This window comes from Rhinichthys klamathensis, unplaced genomic scaffold (assembly GCF_029890125.1).
Source record: "Rhinichthys klamathensis goyatoka isolate OS25496 unplaced genomic scaffold, OSU_Roscu_1.1 h1tg000402l_1, whole genome shotgun sequence".
Taxonomy (NCBI): Eukaryota; Metazoa; Chordata; class Actinopteri; order Cypriniformes; family Leuciscidae; genus Rhinichthys; species Rhinichthys klamathensis.
This window is the reverse complement of record NW_026606903.1, coordinates 194,766-212,706: the sequence shown is the minus strand read 5'-3', so window position 1 is coordinate 212,706 and position 17,941 is coordinate 194,766. Positions and strand designations below refer to the sequence as shown.

The following is a 17,941-nucleotide window of genomic DNA, read 5'->3' as shown; positions in this document are numbered from 1 at the left end:
GTTTCATACAAAACAGTCCCTGAAGACGATGAGATTTGTCATGTTTGCAAGGCGCCCTTATATACTTCCAGGTCGCACGTTAATCATTCACGCTAATGATTCACGGGCTGTCGCCGGTCAATATGATTGACGTGATTTGATAGTGATTTCAGACACCTGTCACGCCTGAGGCGTTCCCCATAGCGTCGAATGACGTATTGTTGAGTTCCCTTCGAAGGGGAACAACTGTATCCATGACACTGATCGCAGCAGCACGAGCGCTCAGCTGGATCTCAAAAACAACAGATTTAAGCGCTAGATATCTTATTTAATAGCGAACTAAATGAATGCTCTGCTAGTTAACTGGATATGTTTTATTTATTTGTATTAGGTATCCGTTCTATGACATTAGTATATTTTTTACTAACCGTATATTTACGTATATTGCGTCGTTGTACCCAGCACTTCTGAAAGTGCACTTCTGAATGCGTCTCTGTCCCTCACACATTTCAAACCAAACTGACGCCCATAGTAACGCATAGTAACGCACCGCATTTAACGTCCAGTAACGTTAACGGCGTTGTAACGACGGAAAAAGTAATTAGTTAGATTACCCCGTTACTGAAAAAATAACATCGTTACCTAACACCGTTCTTTTAAACGGCGTTATTCCAAACACTGATTAGGAAACACACTGTTTAGTTGTTCAGTGTTATGATAACAGGTTAAATGTCATAATTAGCCAGCATAAGCTGCAAATGAAATAAAATTGTGATAATTAAACTGTGTATTATTAATGAATATATAAAATATATTGTTTCTGTTTTATAAAATTTAACCAGTGCTAATTTAAATAACATTAATGAATTTGAATGGATGAATAAACAAACATGTTGCCCAATTGTTATTTTTTTATTTGTCTTTATTTATTATATTTTCAATGAACGATTAGTTACCTTTACATCATTAAAAATGGGTGTCTCAACTGTACCATGGTACTGTCTCAACTGTACCACATATGGGTACAGTTGAGACAAAGTTGAGACAAAAAGCACCTTATTTTTATGAGATAATTGTGGAAAATATAAACTACTTATGAGTAATATTGATTGATAATATCTTAGTCTACAAGCTCATGAAATGTCATGTGGCATATCATGTGGAAATTCACGTCTTTTCAGCATCTATTTTTGTGTGAAAAATCTAAACGCAAAAAGTGTCTCAACTGTACCCAGTCTACCCCTTTTAAGTCTACATGAAAAACTGGAATCATGTAAAAAGTATTTTACCTTAAATGTAAAAGTATTCGTAAAGTACTGGTAGGCCTACTGATCAAGTACTGATTCCCTCAAATATCTCTTAATTATAGCACTGTTACTCAAATATTTTACACCTCTGAGAGTTTAACACCCAGCACATGGTCACAGGGACTGAACTTCTGCATTACTCAGATGTGAACTTCACACACAGAATATGAGAGATATGCCTGTGTAGTTCCCTGCTATGTGATCTGCGAATGAATGGAGAACAGTCGAGGATGAAAGATTTTGATCTGCAGCCAACTGACACATCAACAAATTTTCTCAAGGTCAGGGTGGGAATCAGGGTGTTACTCATGATGAAATCAGTACTGACTGTTCTTCTACAACTGATCTGAGATCAGCTCAACACCATAGAGGATGTTCAGGCAATGAATCCTAGCAATAAAGTCATGTGAAATGTGAAAGTGACACTGCTGAATATACAGCAGGTCATGCTGGGTCATGATACTCTCATCGCCAAGAAAGATCTTCCCTCATATCTCCCAGTTAGTTTATTAAATGTGTAAAAAGTACTGTCAATTGGTTTTGGCCTGAGTTTAAAAATTGTTCTCCTTATTTAATGACAGGGGCTCACAAAGTAAGTTAAAACTTTTACTCAAAAGTCAAAGTTGCCAAAAACATACCCAAGTTACAAAGTTTCCACATTTAATTCTACTAAACTTTTAAAAAGAATGCATTTCTGTAGCTCAACCAAGATCATGGATCATGGGTTGAACTCAAACAAACACACAATCTGATAGAATCTCCAGCTTGAATAAACTGTAAGCCACTTTGGCATCAAATATATCTGTCAGATATATAAAAACAAAAACTGATTTTGAAATTGACTAATTAAGTGAATAGACATTTAAGATAAAAAAAAAAAAAAAAAATGAAGTAACACTGCAAATCAACCTGTTTAATCTTGTTTTTATCATTTTCTTTATATCATGACTGTATATTTTATTAGAAATGCCAGATGTTAACTGAAACCAATATCCTGAAACCTGTCACTGCAATTATAAAATATTAAATTCAGTTGCAGATGATTTTATAGTTGTTTTATTGTTGTTTATAAGCTGATTGCATTACTCTTTCTAAGTTATTTTTAATGATGATTTTTTTTTTTTTTTAAGAATTGATTTTACTTGTTAGGATAGCAAGACAAAAAAATGTCTTATTTATACACTACCATTCAAGTAGGATCAGGATTTTATTCAGCAAGGATGCATTATGTTTGTAAGTTACAGTAAAGACTTTTTATCAAATAAACATGTGACACTTAAAGGGACACACTAATGGACATTGAACAATAATGAAAAAAGGCAATATTATCAGAATGTTGGGAATATGGAAGAAGTAATAATAAAAATATTTGATGGGAAATATCGAAATCTATCGGTTTAAACCACATAAAATATACAGTAATACAGTCAAAATGTCAGTAATCCCACCTTGGATGTTTATAATGCCTATGATACACCTTCATTTAATAGAAGAAGTGAAGAAACAGAATTGTGACCCAATAAAAAAAACGAGTTAAAGCTGCAGTCCGTAGCTTTTCCTCTTTGTCGCCATCTCTCTGTTCGAAATCTGTAACTGCAGTGATTCGCGGAATTATCATCTTTACGTGGGTTGTAAATCGGCATGAAACAGCGCGGATGAACACAGTGTTTTGAGGCGAGTGCTGCTGTCAGTCACCGCGCTGTGTGGATACTGTCATACAGAATCACAGATTCACTTTTTGAAAGTTTGACCAACATAAGAATTTTCATAAGAAAATGTCTTCTGAACAACTAAGTAACATCCATTTTTGTTCTGACCAACTAAGGGGGAAAAAGCATTCGACATGATAAGCTTCGTTAGATTTAATCAACGCGATTTACAGCAACCGTGCAAATTATAGCCTACTTTGTTCTCAAATTGTTCATGTTAACAACATCAGCATTGCGTGACTAATGTTAAATTTAATGTGTTTTATGGTTACCTGTGTAGTTCAGAATTCATATTCTCCATAATAGCAAAACGAGAAAGGCACAACAAAGGAAACTCCATAACTGTGTGAATTAAGAAAACGTACTGTTACACGATTGAACTATTGAAATGTCTTACTTGTTCAGCAGAAAAAAGCCGTCTCTTCTTCCGTTTTGAACCCCTTCAAAACACGGAGTTCACGCACTTTTCAAAAGCCCCCGCCGATGTTTAAATCCTTGTGTTCGCATGAGACGGTTTCTTTCTCTTTCTCTAGCCACCTTAAATCCGAAGTACGAAGTCTTTTGGGTTTTATAACTGCTGAATCTCCAGTTGACACTGATGATTGTTGTTTGTATCTTTCTGGATGCCATAAGTTTAATTATGTAAAGTGCTGCGAGAAAAGCCTAAACATCTAAACATCTCGTCACGCGCAGTATAGCCGGCTATAGCCGATACTCCTTCTTTATGTCTACGGGTGTGACGTCATGACGCAAAGACATGCTCGAATTTCCCGCGGAAACCCACCAGTACCACTGGAATTAAAATCATTATTACAAGCTAACCGTTTTGAATCTAGCTATGGCAAGCAGATAGTTTTGACCACTGGCAGAATAAGTTTTTTTTTTATATAATTATTTTGGATTATTTTTAACTTAAAAAAGCTACGGACTGCAGCTTTAATCAATATTGACCTGAAATATGATATGACACAATTATTTAGATGGATCAAATGATACAGGATATTAGAACAGGAGTAGCTGTAGTTGCAACACAAAATGAAATATTTATTTTATTTACAGCTGTATTTGGTAGCTATTGTCATGGCCCTCTAGTGGGTAGAGGAAGAATGAAGAAAGCAGTAATATGCTCAGATTCATTGGCAGCATTAAAGAGCATTCAATCTGGCCAATCTAGCCGCAGACAAGATCTTATTCTTGAAATAATGCAGTGCATAGAATTAATCATCAGGGCACTGCTATTTCATTTATTGAGTTGAAGGAAACGAGAAAGGAAAACTCATTGAACATGAATAATATCGAAGTAATATAAAAATCATGAGAATTCAATGGCAAAGAAACGGAAGTTGCCATCTTTTCTTCCCTATTGTGATGTGCAAGTAAAACAGCTTCTCAAATAATGTCAAGGTTAGTTTTACATTGTCAACAAAACAATATAATTTCAATAATTAGTTATTGTCTGACTGATTAGCATGCAGAATAAAAAGAAAAAAAAAGAAAGAAAAAAAAAATAGATTAAACAAGGAACGTTTGATCATCTTAATAGGCTTAATGTTGTTTCAGTAGAACTTGTGTTCTTTCATATCTTCAGATGTTTTAGCATAGTGATCAATTTCAGTCAAGCTGCATGGTCTTATGTAACTATTCTAGGGATGTGATGTTCTTCACATTGCTCAAAATGTTACATTGCTAACATATGTTTTACAACAGTCATCTTTCATCCTCTTAACAATCCAAACATTCACATCACATATGAATAGAGATGTAGGAAAATGTGTGCTGTGTTTTTCTGGTTATATCAGTTCTCAGGTCACGTATCAGCTGCTGGTCCAAGCATAAGGATGCTGGAGTTCGGGGGTCCTCCTGGATGTCCTGCTTTCATCTCCTCCATTAATGAAGCTCATGTGTGGTGGGTGAGTCCCAGTGCATATGCCCACCGCCTCCCCTCTGCCCCATTTACAGTGCAAGTCTCCCATGGACAAAATGTAAATTAAAAATGCATTGGATGTTTCGAATGACATTTCAAGAACTCTGTACCCAGGGGGAATCTTGATTTCATTTCTGAAGATTTCATTCAAGCTTCTCATAAAATTAATTTAATTCAAAGGAAGGGCATGACAAGGGCCCGCGTCTTTGTCCAGATAAAAGAACACACTGACAGGATAGTCTATGAAATACTGAGATATATTCGAACCGAAACATTATATTTCAATATCATTACACATCACAGTTTTCATGTTTACACTTCACGTCATCTTGATTTTCGTGATTCTACTTCATCTTGATCTATTTTTGTAAGTATTGAAAACTTTACTCAATTATATTTCTAAGGAAAGTAACTACTTTTAATAACTTATATTTGAATTTAGACCTTAAGGTATAAACAAATTTCAGTAGTCACTTATTTTTCAGTAGTCTTACTCGCTAAGAATCGTGTGCTCGCAAAAATACAGTAAAAACAATAATATTGTCAAATATATTACAATTTAAAGTAACTGTTTTCAGCCATTACTCCAGTCTGGGTTAGTTCACCCAAAAATTCAATTTCTGTCATTAATTACTCACTTGGCCTTGGGCCATTCCAAACCCATAAGACCTTCGTTCATCTTCGGAACACAAATTAGGATATTTTTGATGACATCCGAGAAGAACATGAACTGTTAAAAAGATTAGTTTCAATGATTCTCGGGCATTAATCACTCAAAGGTGTTAAAAGCCTCAACGTGGCATTTTACATGATTTAACGTGTTGCAGCAAAAAATGTCAGGTAAATATTTTTGTTGTTTGCATTGTGAGATAGCCTTTTATATAAAAAATTACACTATTGCATTCAACAACAATCACTCATTTAAGCCATTTCAGAGAAAATATCAAGATATAAATTGACTATTACAAATTACTAAAAAATGTTGTTTTATTTTAGCTATATCATCCAGCTCAGACAGATAACACACACAGTTCTGATTTTTTTTTTTTTACATAACAGAACAGTAAATTATAAATTTAAAATGAGAAAATGCATCTTCAAATTACATATTATGGACATAAAAAAAAATCACAGAACGCAAGAGATCATACATAAAAGATACAGAGTGACAGTGAGTCTGAGAGTAAATATTTTATTACTGTGACACCTCGGGCTCAGGGAAGATCTGCTTTCCTTTCCAGCTCAGTCTCAATGAGGTCAATGATTGACCATCGACACAAGCTGTTTAAATATACTGCCCAACGTATACACAATATGGTTATAAAAACATTTCAAGCTTTTCACAATCAAAATTCCATTCAAAATTTTGGGGTTTTAGGCATCAAATATGAAGGAAAGTATGTATACTGTAAACAACTTTAATTTTAATTTCAATTTATAGCACTTTCACAATCTCAACGCAGCTTTGTGTGCCTTATAAACTCCTCAGTTAGCCAGCCAAAAACTCTCATATTCACAAGCTTTCCATGATGAAAGCATCAACTGCTGACACTAACAGTGGACATAAAAGGGTTGGGGATGTTCAGTATCACTACATGAGTGAGATAAACAGGATACATGATTTACATCATTAGGAGACACTATATTTAATGTATTAAAGCATTAATTTGAAAATCAAATCTCATCACTGCAGTGAGAGATCAAACATATGCTCAGTATAGTGTATAAAATCACTCTGCAGAATGTAAATTCAATCAAACACTTATTTTTAATGCTACGAGGTCTGTGATACAATTAAAACACATACAACTGTGAAATCGCAAATGTGTCCAAATGCAAACATTGCTATATATTTGTATGAACTGACTGAGATGCACTGTTTTCCACACAATGAAGGTGAATCCCCTCTATCTTTCCATCTCCATCTCTCTCTCTCTTTGACATGCACATGTATTATTCCAGTGTTTGGCAAAAACAAACAAAAAAAAAAAACAGCCTTCTCTATAAGCAACTAGAGACCGTGTTCTCACAGAGGCAACATCAAGGGCAGACTCACAAATACACACACAGGCCACATAAAAGCACACAAAGCAACCCTTCATAAACAACCTAGCAGCCTCTTTGGACAAAAGCTTGAGCATCTAATCTTTTGTGAGCCCTGTAATGCATTGCCAGTCACAATTAAAGCCCTCAGCTCTGCCCAAGGTGCTCTCTGCCATTATGACACCAAAATCATGATTTCGGTTTATCACCTCATGCCCACATCAGCTGAGCTCACTTTAAAGACCCTGTGAAATCAAAATTAGAGGATTTATTTTTGGTCCATTGAGACCATATGCTAACATAGTCCTATAAGTTCCTGGAAATACTCATCATGTACTACACTGAGTTTGGACCAATCAAATGCTTTCTATAATGAGCCTGTCTCTCCCTCCAATACCATCTGCACGAGCAAGTTGTAAATGGAACATCAGAATTTGTTCAACACATTTCATTTGACATCATGTTGCAATTCCACGTTCACTCCTCCTTACCCTCCTCACCTAAAAAATGCTAACAGTGATATGTTTGTATAAAAATATGGTTGCGACCCTACCATACCTATTTAAAAAAAAAAAGAGTTACGAGGAGGACAACAATTTTTTCACACACTTGAAAATAGAAGTCTAAAAGTAAATATCAACGTTGCACTCAAAGTAAGAAGTCACACCGGAGAGCAGCAACATTATCCACAGCATTCGTCTCGCTAGCAGGCTTTTCATTGTCATGTGATCTCAGCATAGGTGATGGGATTCTGAAAATCAACCAAAAATATACATTTAAGTATCTGGGTTAATTACATCACACTCAGTTTGTCTAGATCTAATAAATATTCACAAATTTTCAAATCTAATTCAATGATACTATAACTACAAAACCATTGTTCTATCCTGAGAATGTTTTAAATGTCTGTATTAAAATATTTTTGGTGAGCATAATGGCAGAAATATCCGGTTGATACAACTGTCCTAATAACAATTAAGAAAAAACCCTCATAAAAAGATGAAATTCTTACAAAGAAAACCGTATTATCAAAACCTTGGGGGGGGGGGGGGGGGTATCAATGATAGAGGTATACCTCTTATCATTGATTGCTGAGTGCACTCCACTCGTGTTAATTAACTGAACGTGCTCCTCCCGAACTTTGTTAATAAAACATCATTTTAAAATGTGCATCCCCCTTGTTATGTCTTTGCCTGCACCCCCTCGTTTCCTTTCCATTAGTCTATTTGCCTCACCTGTTGCCTCTTATTACCCTCTTAGTTTGCTGCCCTATTTATTACCTTTGTATGTGCCGGATAGTTATTTGCCTCTGCTCTCAATATCCAGTTAGTGTTTTTGTCGGCTGTCCAGTTTGTTTTTTGTCTCAGGATTTTCTGCCTGTCCTGCATTCCCTTGTTGTCCTGCCTGGCTTAGTCTGCCTGATCTGGCCTGCCTGGGACCCTGAGGTTTTCTTCTCCTGACCTGGTTCTGTTAGCCTGGACTGTTAAATATCTACCTTTCTCTTGCCCCGGGCCATCAAGCCAGCACACCTGCCTGTTTCCTGGATTCTCCAGTGGTCAACTTTTGTCTCTTTGTGGTCTGTTAGAGGCCTGCCCTCCAATCTGCCCATCCACTGGTTCTGCTTTCCCTACTGACCCTTCCCTGTCCTGACATCAGTACCTGCCTGCCCCGTCTGGGATTTTTGCCTGCTTGGTTTTTTCCTGCAACACAGTGTCTGTTTTTTCCTGGATTGTTTTTCTTCTGACCTTCTTGGGCTGGATTTAGCTGAGTTTTGCCTTTTGTATTCATCTGCATGTGGGTTCTCTTTCTGTTACTGGTCCTGGCACACATATTCAAGGTGTAAAGATAATATAATTACTAGTACATATTTGTGGTAAATATGGTATTTTTAGATGCCTTAAATTTGAACTTTTCTTGAAAATAGTATTTAAAAATGTTCAAAACCATTTGATTCCAACAACAGATTTGTCACGTTTCAAACTTAATGTAAAATATTTTTGGTCATTGAGACATGAGGAGCGCTAACAGCTGCTTTTCACAACTGCTTCTTTACCTCTCCATCCTATTGCAAAGTTAAAGAACTGGTGCACACTTTTCCAAGGCTGTGGAAATAAGTAATAGCTACCTTAAAGATTAATGATGTATCCTTGAAATAACCAAGTGTGATGTGAGTACTAGCCATGCATTGCAGGTGCACATGTCTTGGGCTTATACGTAATCTTGATGAACGGCCTCACGGAGGCCATGCGCTCACACTTATATGAATTCGAAATGAATCCTGGGAAGTCATATTGAACTATTAATCAAAGATGGGCGGGACTCCTCTGATTTTGATGAATAATGGAATTCAAAGGCAACAATATCTGCTACTGGACTGTGGGTTCATGACCGGGACCGACTACCTGTTGAATATTGTATGGCAGCCCTGCTGAACAATGCTTTTGAATACCGCATACAGTATATCTGATCTGTGGACATCTGTGATTTAATAATTAGCTCTCTGAGGTGGAAAACATAGGACTTAAAAGCCTAATTCATGCAACCCGAAAATCAAAAACAGAAAAGTGTGCACATCTAATTCATTGGTTTGGTTCAAAAGCAGGAAGAAGAAATTATATATTCAGCTGCATGTGTCTATTTTTTTTCTGAGACTGGAAGATAAACCCACTGACTAACTCTGATCTATTGTGACACAGATACAAGAAATGGCCTGCAGCAAAGGAGCCAAATGAACATACTGAAAAGAAATAATGGGATTTACTAGGGAAGAACATATTTAACATTCAGAACATAATATTCAGTGTCCAAAGGCTGTTCGATGTGATGGCTGTCAGCAAAAGTATGTTATTATGCTTGAATGAACTGAAGTGGACAGAGATTAAGTTCAGTACTCAAAAAAGAAGCTAAAAGGAAAGCTCTGTTTATCAAACAGCTGCATTCCTTGTGATTTCATCTATGATCTTTGACATTTTTAAGCCCCATTTTTACCAAAAATGTGTGTTTAATACCGTTTAAGGTTTTATATTCTTGTCCCTACAGTTAAAAATTCAATGCTGCAAAAACTGAAAACTGCCACAGGGAAGCTCATAAGATGACCCACATAAGGCTGACATTGTATTTTGCAAATTTTTAAAGTGTGGATGAATGATCTGGTAGGAGACATGTAAGCTCATCTACATTAGAGTAAAGGACCTTTCACACCAAGGACAATAAATATAACAATAACTATAAAGATTAATGATTGTTCTAATTCAATGAGAACTATAATGACACAGAGCAAATATATTGTTGGAATCACTTTCAAAAGCAATTTTTTTTTCCAGCTGATGAACGATAAAAACAATGACAGCCAATCAGAATCCACGCAAATTTAAGAAGCTCGATTTTGAATGAATGGCTGGTAATGCATCCTAATCTCTTTTTCATAGCACTGTGAAAAAATTGGCCAACCAATTAGATTTGAGCGTTTGGTCACATGCCCAGAGCTGCTGATGGTGCTCACAACCAGAGTGCTATGCGACAGTGAATATCACAGAAAGAATCCAGAATCGGCTCTTGCCTCTGTACTCTTGTATTTGGTGTTGTGTGATAAACATAGCAAATACAACAATCTGAAACGCTGTTTGAAAATGTGTAAATACTGCTTGACTTGACAGACAGGTGTCAAAAAAGGAAAGTTGCGGAGTGTTGCTTTGTGTAAATTTTTTGGTTTTCAATGAGCGCCTCCTACTTCAGAGATTGTATGTTCAATCAACAGTCTAAAGACAAATTGCAAGCGAAAAACATACAGAAATTTCTCGTAAAACATTTGTGATGATATAAACAGGCGTTAATGCTGTTAATAATCTCATTTTGGATAGAAAATGGCCACTTACTGTAATAAAGCACTTGTAATAATGTAATACATTAATATGTAATAATGACTGAATTGTATTAATGATTCTAGTGTACATGAAGGCTTGAGGTTGAATACCTGGGACACTATGTATTTCTCCATGGTTTGCTCCATCCTTGGCTGACTGATCATGGGACCACTGGACACACTCTCCTCCGGCGGTATCTCATCCAGTAAGGGCTTCCCTTTGAAATTTTTCACCACACACATCACCTAACACAAGAGCGCCCGTAGGGAAAGAGAAAGGAAAGAGAGAAAAGAGGGAAGTTTTACACCTCTGAAAGGGTTTTTGTAGCACATATACACATGCATGGCTTTTCTCGGAGTGTAAATGATGATTTATGTAAGTCTCGAAAGGGCAAAGATGCTCGCATGACTTGTTGCCCAAAGTAAAAAGGCTCTGTGCTCTTTCGGGAGGGAGGAAGCATGCAAGTCCATGTCCTGGAGGAGATTCATCCATTATCGGACCAAAATGAGTACTTTCAATGAGACACTACAGGCAATGCTCTGCTAGACTGCAGCATAACACAAGGGAGAGTTTCAGCGGAGGACATCTCAGGGCGTTCTCATTCCCGGAGAACCTAAGTTGAACTAAACAGATGGAGGAATTAATTTTCTGTGCTGTGTGTGCTGCCCTAACCATTTTCTAAACCATACAGCAGGGCTGTACTATAAAAATGACCCTGGGCCTGTCTGAGAGGACAGAGGAGAGTTTTGCGTAGTCGCTGTGTTTTGGTTGTTGATCATGCCGTATAAATGTGTTTTTATGCCTTATAAATGAAAACTTTTTTTGTGATTTTTGGGATGTACTGAACATTGTTGTCCAATTGTACTTATGTAATGTCGCTAAGGTAGCCCTGTCAGCTTGGCTAATATAGCTGTGATATTATCACAACATAAAATTACTTGTGATAGTATTACAAGTATCAGAAATGGTTGAAAAATATATCAATAATATTTTTACCATATGCCAAAAGTGATTAATTTAGGATGTCATGCCGCTACTTTTGTTTTGTAAAGAAAACTTAAATACTCAATTACGCAACAACTCTTACTACAAGTTACATCGAAAAGCCAAGACAAGTCTTCACAAGTGAGTCAATGATTCATTCACAAAAATGATTCGTTCAGAAACAAAACAAGTAACTGGCTGCATCCGAAATCCAAGGATAGATTAACGGACGGCCCAAGCTGCGGGGGGCCCTGTCGGCACAACGCCCCAAACACTCTACACCCTATGTACTATTAGATGAGGCCACAGGAGAGGATTTGTGAATGGCAGTGAAACGACGTAACTGACACTGGAAGGTCACATGATAATGACAACATGGCGAATGAAGTACATCCAGACTACATTCATACTACTCACATTCATACTATATACAACATACTTTTTTAGTGGTTGCAAAGTAAGAGATTGTTCAAAATAATCACCTACTAAGAGAGTATGCAATTTCGGACACATCCACTGTCTTTAAGATTGTCATTGGGCTCTACCAGACACCTGGTGCAATGCAGCGCCAGGCGCGACGCAAGTGTTTATTGCTAGTTTCAGCCTTACGCAGTTATAATTTTCACGTCATGCGCCATGTTGTTTAAATAGCCAATGCATTTGCGCCCATTTGTGCGCCCATGGGCGTGCTGGTCTGAAAATGATGCGTGTTCAGGCGCATTGTTGGTGTGTTGCTATTTTGAGGCAACTGAAATAGACTGTGCCATTGACCAACTGAAACCTGGTCTAAAGTCAATGGCGCAATATTTTTATGTTATTTAAAGAGCGCGTTAGTAATATGCGGCTATAGGCGGGTCCACAACGTGCGTACACTGCTTATTAAACACACAGGGATGCACAGCAGCACACAAACTAGCCAAATATTAAAAATAAAAAGATTACAATAATAATAATACGTTTATTTTATATAGCGCCTTTCACAAACCCAAGGTCGCTTTACATAGCGGACAGACAATGAAACACAACAGCAAACAACCAAAACAATACAACAAAGACAGTTATCTGTGTGAAGCTATGAGTTTGTTGTGGAGAAATGATCATTAAACAGAAAGGTTTTGAGATGTGCTTTAAAGAAGGGAAGAGAAGCACAGTCACAAAGAGGTTGTGGGAGGCGGTTCCAGAGTTTGGGGGCTAAGGCACTGAAGGACCTGCCACCCAGGGTGGAAAGTCTGGAGCGGGGGATAGCCAAGAGATTTTGATCAGAGGATCTTAGTGAGCAGGAAGGAGTATATGGGGTCAGGAGGTTGCGGATGTAGGGGGGAGCAAGGTTGTGGAGGGCTTTGAAGGTGAGTAGAAGTACTTTGTATTTGATCCGGGATGGAACTGGTAGCCAGTGGAGTTGGTGGAGAATGGGTGTGATGTGTGCTGATTGTCTGGTATGGGTGAGGAGCCTGGCTGCCGAGTTTTGAATATATTGTAACCTTTGAAGTGATTTAACAGGGAAAAGTGTGTTGCAGTAGTGAATGAGTTAACAAAAGTCTGTGCATCACTAACAGAGAGAAAGGGTTGGAGGCGAGCAATGTTACGGAGGTGAAAGAAGGCAGTCTTAGTGAGTGATTTGATATTAGGATCAAAGCTAAGGGTGGAGTCAAGCAAAATGCCAAGGTTTTTAACAACAGGGGTAGGGTGGACAGGTGAACCATCAATGTTGAGAGTGAGACTGTGAGATTTGGAAAGGATGCTTTTAGGGCCAATCAGCAGAATTTCGGTTTTATCTGTATTGAATTTGAGAAAGTTGTTTTGCATCCATAACTTTAAGTCAGAGAGGCAGTCAGTGAGGGAGCATGGTGGTGGATCAGAGGGAGAGGGAATGGTAAAGTAGAGTTGGATATCATCTGCATAACAGTGGAAGTTAAGACCGTGGCTGCGTATAATCGGGCCAATAGGGAGGATGTAAACGAGAAAGAGGAGGGGCCCAAGTACAGAACCCTGGGGGACACTACGGGTGACAGGGGACTTGGAAGACTGATGTGACCCAAGTGTTACTGCCTTCTGTTGGAGAGGTATGACTGGAACCAATTCAGGGCTGTGCCAGAAACACCAATAGCAGACAGACGGGCGATTAGAACATTGTGGTTGATGGTATCGAATGCAGCACTAAGGTCAAGGAGGATGAGAATGTTAAGTGAACCAGAGTCAGCGGACAAGAGAAGATCGTTAACTATGCGTAGAAGGGCAGTCTCTGTACTGTGACATGAACGGAAGCCAGATTGAAAAGGCTCATACAGATCATGGTGATTAAGAAAGGTGTGTAGTTGTGAGGCCACCACTCTTTCCAGTACCTTGGCCAGGAAGGGGAGGTTGGAGATAGGGCAGTAGTTTAGTAGTGATGTTGGGTCGCAGTCCGATTTTTTTGGGTGTGACTGCAGCAGTCTTGAGGGCAACAGGCACAACACCAGAGTTGAGGCAGGTGTTTACTATCAATGCAATGGGTTCAGTTAAGGATCTGATGCAAGCCTTAAGTAGAGGGGTGGGGGCAGGGTCAAGTTGACATGATGAGGAGTTGGACTTATTTATAATGTCAGTGATAGTGAGGGAGTCTATAGCGGTGAAATGGGAAAGCTGAGGGCCCAGAGAGGGAGGAGAAGAAGAGAGAGATAGCATTGGGGTTGAAGCAGTGATAGATTTGGCTTATTTTGTCATCAAAGAAGTGTAAGAAGGCCTGGCACTGCTCAGGGGTCTTGGGACAGGCAGTGACAGGGAGTTTGAGGAGTTTGTCCAAGGTCCTGAACAGGGTTTTAGGCCTGGATGTGGAGGAGGTTATGAGCGATGAGTAATAGTTTGACCGGGCAGCATTGAGGGCATCCCTATATATCTGAGTATGTTCTGTGTAAAGCATGGAAGGAATTGTAAGGCCAGTTTTCTTATATAGACGTTCAAGACGGCGGCCAGCGGCCTTAAGTTTCCTGAGCTCAGGGGTGAACCAGGGGCATGAACGGTTTACTGGTACACGCCTAGTCCTAACCGGGGCTAAGCTATCAAGCAGGCTGGTCAGGGTGCCATTCTACATAGCAACCAAGTCATCCGCGGACGAGAGCTCGTCAAGGTCAAACAGTGGCGAGGCCTGTATAGAGGCAGCAAATATGTTGTGGTCTATTGACCAGATGTTACGACATGTAATAGCCGTTTTCTCTGAGGAGGGAGTAGGAGTGTTCATATGAAAACAGCATTCAATGAGCTTATGGTCGGAGACACCAGAGATGGAACCAGAGACAGAGATGTCATTTAGACCAGAAGAGCAAAGCAGATTCAAAGTGTGGCCGTGAGTGTGAGTAGGAAAGTCAACATGCTGTGTCAAACTAAAACAGTTCAATACAGAGTTAAACTCTGAGGTGTAAGAACTATTAGTATCCACATGAATGTTAAAATCCCCTAACATAATCATAGCAGAACAAAGAGATGAAATAACAGTGAGAAGTTCATTCAATTCAGACAGAAAATGTACAGATGGTTTAGGGGGGCGGTAGATTAGCAATATTAAAAGGGGTAGGGTAGAAACAACCTTCACAGCAATATATTCAAAAGATGTAACTTCAAATGGCCTAAGTTCTTTAACAGTCAGATCTGAGCGGTGCACTACAGCCAACCCATCCCCTCTCCCTACAGATCTGGGTTTGGATAAGTAGCAGTAGCCAGGGGGGGTCAGCATGTTTAAATTAATGCAGTCACCGGGTTGTTGCCAGGTCTCTGAGAGACAAAACAAGTCACATTTTTTGTCAACGATGATATCGTTTATTAGGGCCGTTTTGTTTGTGATTGAGCGTGCATTTAGGTGGCCAATGTTAAAGTTCTGACATGATGACGAGGCAGGAGGAGGCAGCCTAGGAGAGCGACGAAGGTTGTCAAGGTTAATTCCCCTTTTCTTTGCCTGGTATCGTCGACAACGATCGGACGTGTAAACAGTTGGGATTTGAGCATCATGTCCATTGAGAGCCGATTGTCTTTTGGAGCGATGAACATAACGTGGACATCGAGGGGGGTGTGGCAGCGAAAAAGTTTGAGAGCAGCAGGGGTGTAAACTGGCTCCATTGCCAAGTTACAAAAAACACACAAGCACAGTATAAGGCGAGCTGACAGGACATTAATCCAGCTGCCAACGGGAAACATGACATGGACACAGTAAAGTTGCCACAAGTGACACAGCAACACCACGCTAATGCTACAAGTTAGCCAACCAGGCTCACAACACAACCGCAATGTAATTAACGCAGTTTAGTACGCCAACCACTGAACAGACTGGGGACAACAACGAGGCAAGCGGGTAAAGACACACTTACCACTGGTAGTAGTCATGTGAGGGGAGCGAGGAAGAGAGATCATGCAGGGGAAGAGCAGGCGTGCTGGGCTGTGGCAAACAGAACTGGAGGAGCAAGTTTGTAGCAAAGTTTGTAGCATTAATCCACGGATTGATACAACAGCAGCAAAGCAACAATGCTCCAGCGACAGAGCAGGAAGGTTCGGCAGACACCAGGAGGAGATGCGGTAATCCACTAGATTTCAGGGGAGAATGACACAGAGAAGGAATCCAGCGATGGCAAAGAAGGAGAGACACCCGGTGAGCAGCAGCAGACACACACGCAACCGGGACCGGAAGCACAGCTAGATGATATAAACTCCATTTTACTTTTACAATGTAAAAGATTAATATTGTGTACATAAAGATATGGTGGAATCCGGCTTGTCCCATAGATGGTCTGCTTGCGTTACCTCGCGCACGAGCAGATCCGTTTGCTCTCTGGAGACGCTAAGTTCACTTGTGCCGTGCTCTTTAGACCAATGCGATTAGATCGTTAAAATAGGGCCCATTGAATCATTAACTTCTATTCAAACTCATTTAGATTCAGTGAGGAATTAAACAAGTGACTATCTTTATGGGTGAGTCATTGAATAATTTACTCAATCGATTCATTCAAAACACTAATTCATTCAGAACCGAAACAAGTGACTATATGTGTGAATCATTAAATCATTTACTCTGGTAACACTTTAGAATACGGTTCCTTCGTTAATGAATAACTACACAGGAACAAATGAGTAACACAATATTAACAATCTAGTAACTACTATTAACTAACAAGAAATTCTGATTAACAAATTAGTAAGTAACAGCGCACAGATGAAAGTGGTAGTTCACTATTAACTAATCAATAACTACTTTTTTTTAATGCTTCCCAGAGAACTACTGTAAGAATCATGGTAACTAACTAGTAATGACTCAAGTGTTACTACATACTTCTAAAGGAATGACTAATTATTTGGATCCGTATTCTAAAGTGAAGATCACGGTAACTAACTAGTAATTACTCAAGTGTTACTACATACTTCTAAAGGAATTACTAATTCTTTTAAGCTTTTGAGGTTTTTGGTGAAGTTTTAGATAGTAATTCCCATAGAAGTATGTAGTAACACTTGAGTAATTACTAGTTAGTTACCATAATCTTCACTTTAGAATACGGATCCAAATAATTAGTCATTCCTTTAGAAGTATGTAGTAACACTTGAGTCATTACTAGTTAGTTATCATGATTATTACATGAAAAGCCAATCCTAAAGAGTAGAATCTTCTAATCCTTCACAAGATATTTGCACACACGTATGAGGTAGGAGACATTAATAAAAAATATAAAAAATTTGCGAGGTATAGGTTAAATAATAAAATCACTGTATATGGATGGCCGATAACTCAATATGTTCCAGCCGTCACCGTGACTCTGGCCAATTTTCTGGCATTCCTCTGGACTGGCATTGAATCACTACAGGACAAGTAAGGTCCCGATAACTGCATTTAAAAAGCCATTTCTTTAAAATTATTCAGTTGATAAATAGTTCTCTAGGAGAGAGCATAGGCTAATTATTTCCCAAATCATAAGTCTGCTATGCTATTACATATTGATAAACCTTGTGTATTTGTTTACAGCAGTTATTAATGTTAATGTAGTGCTAGTCATTTGTCCTGCATTAGTTATTGATTAGTTTTGCATGAACTATTAATCTTCTTCAGTAGTTCTCTGGGAAGCATAAAAAAAATAGTAGTTATCAATTAGTTAATAGTGAACTACCACTTTCATCTGT

The 17,941-nt window shown here is 38.6% G+C and overlaps 1 protein-coding gene across 1 annotated transcript in view; it reads right to left on the bottom strand.

Annotated features, from left to right (window-relative positions):
* Positions 1–7,376: 7,376 nt before the first annotated feature.
* Positions 7,377–17,941, bottom strand: part of plppr5a (phospholipid phosphatase related 5a) — a 33,642-nt gene continuing 23,077 nt past the window's right edge. The window contains exons 5-6 of the mRNA XM_056234716.1: positions 10,936–11,070; positions 7,377–7,713 (exon numbers count right to left, since the gene is read on the bottom strand). Coding sequence (XP_056090691.1) covers positions 7,684–7,713; positions 10,936–11,070 — 165 coding nt within the window. The 3' untranslated portion in view covers positions 7,377–7,683. The remainder of the gene's footprint in view (positions 7,714–10,935; positions 11,071–17,941) is intronic.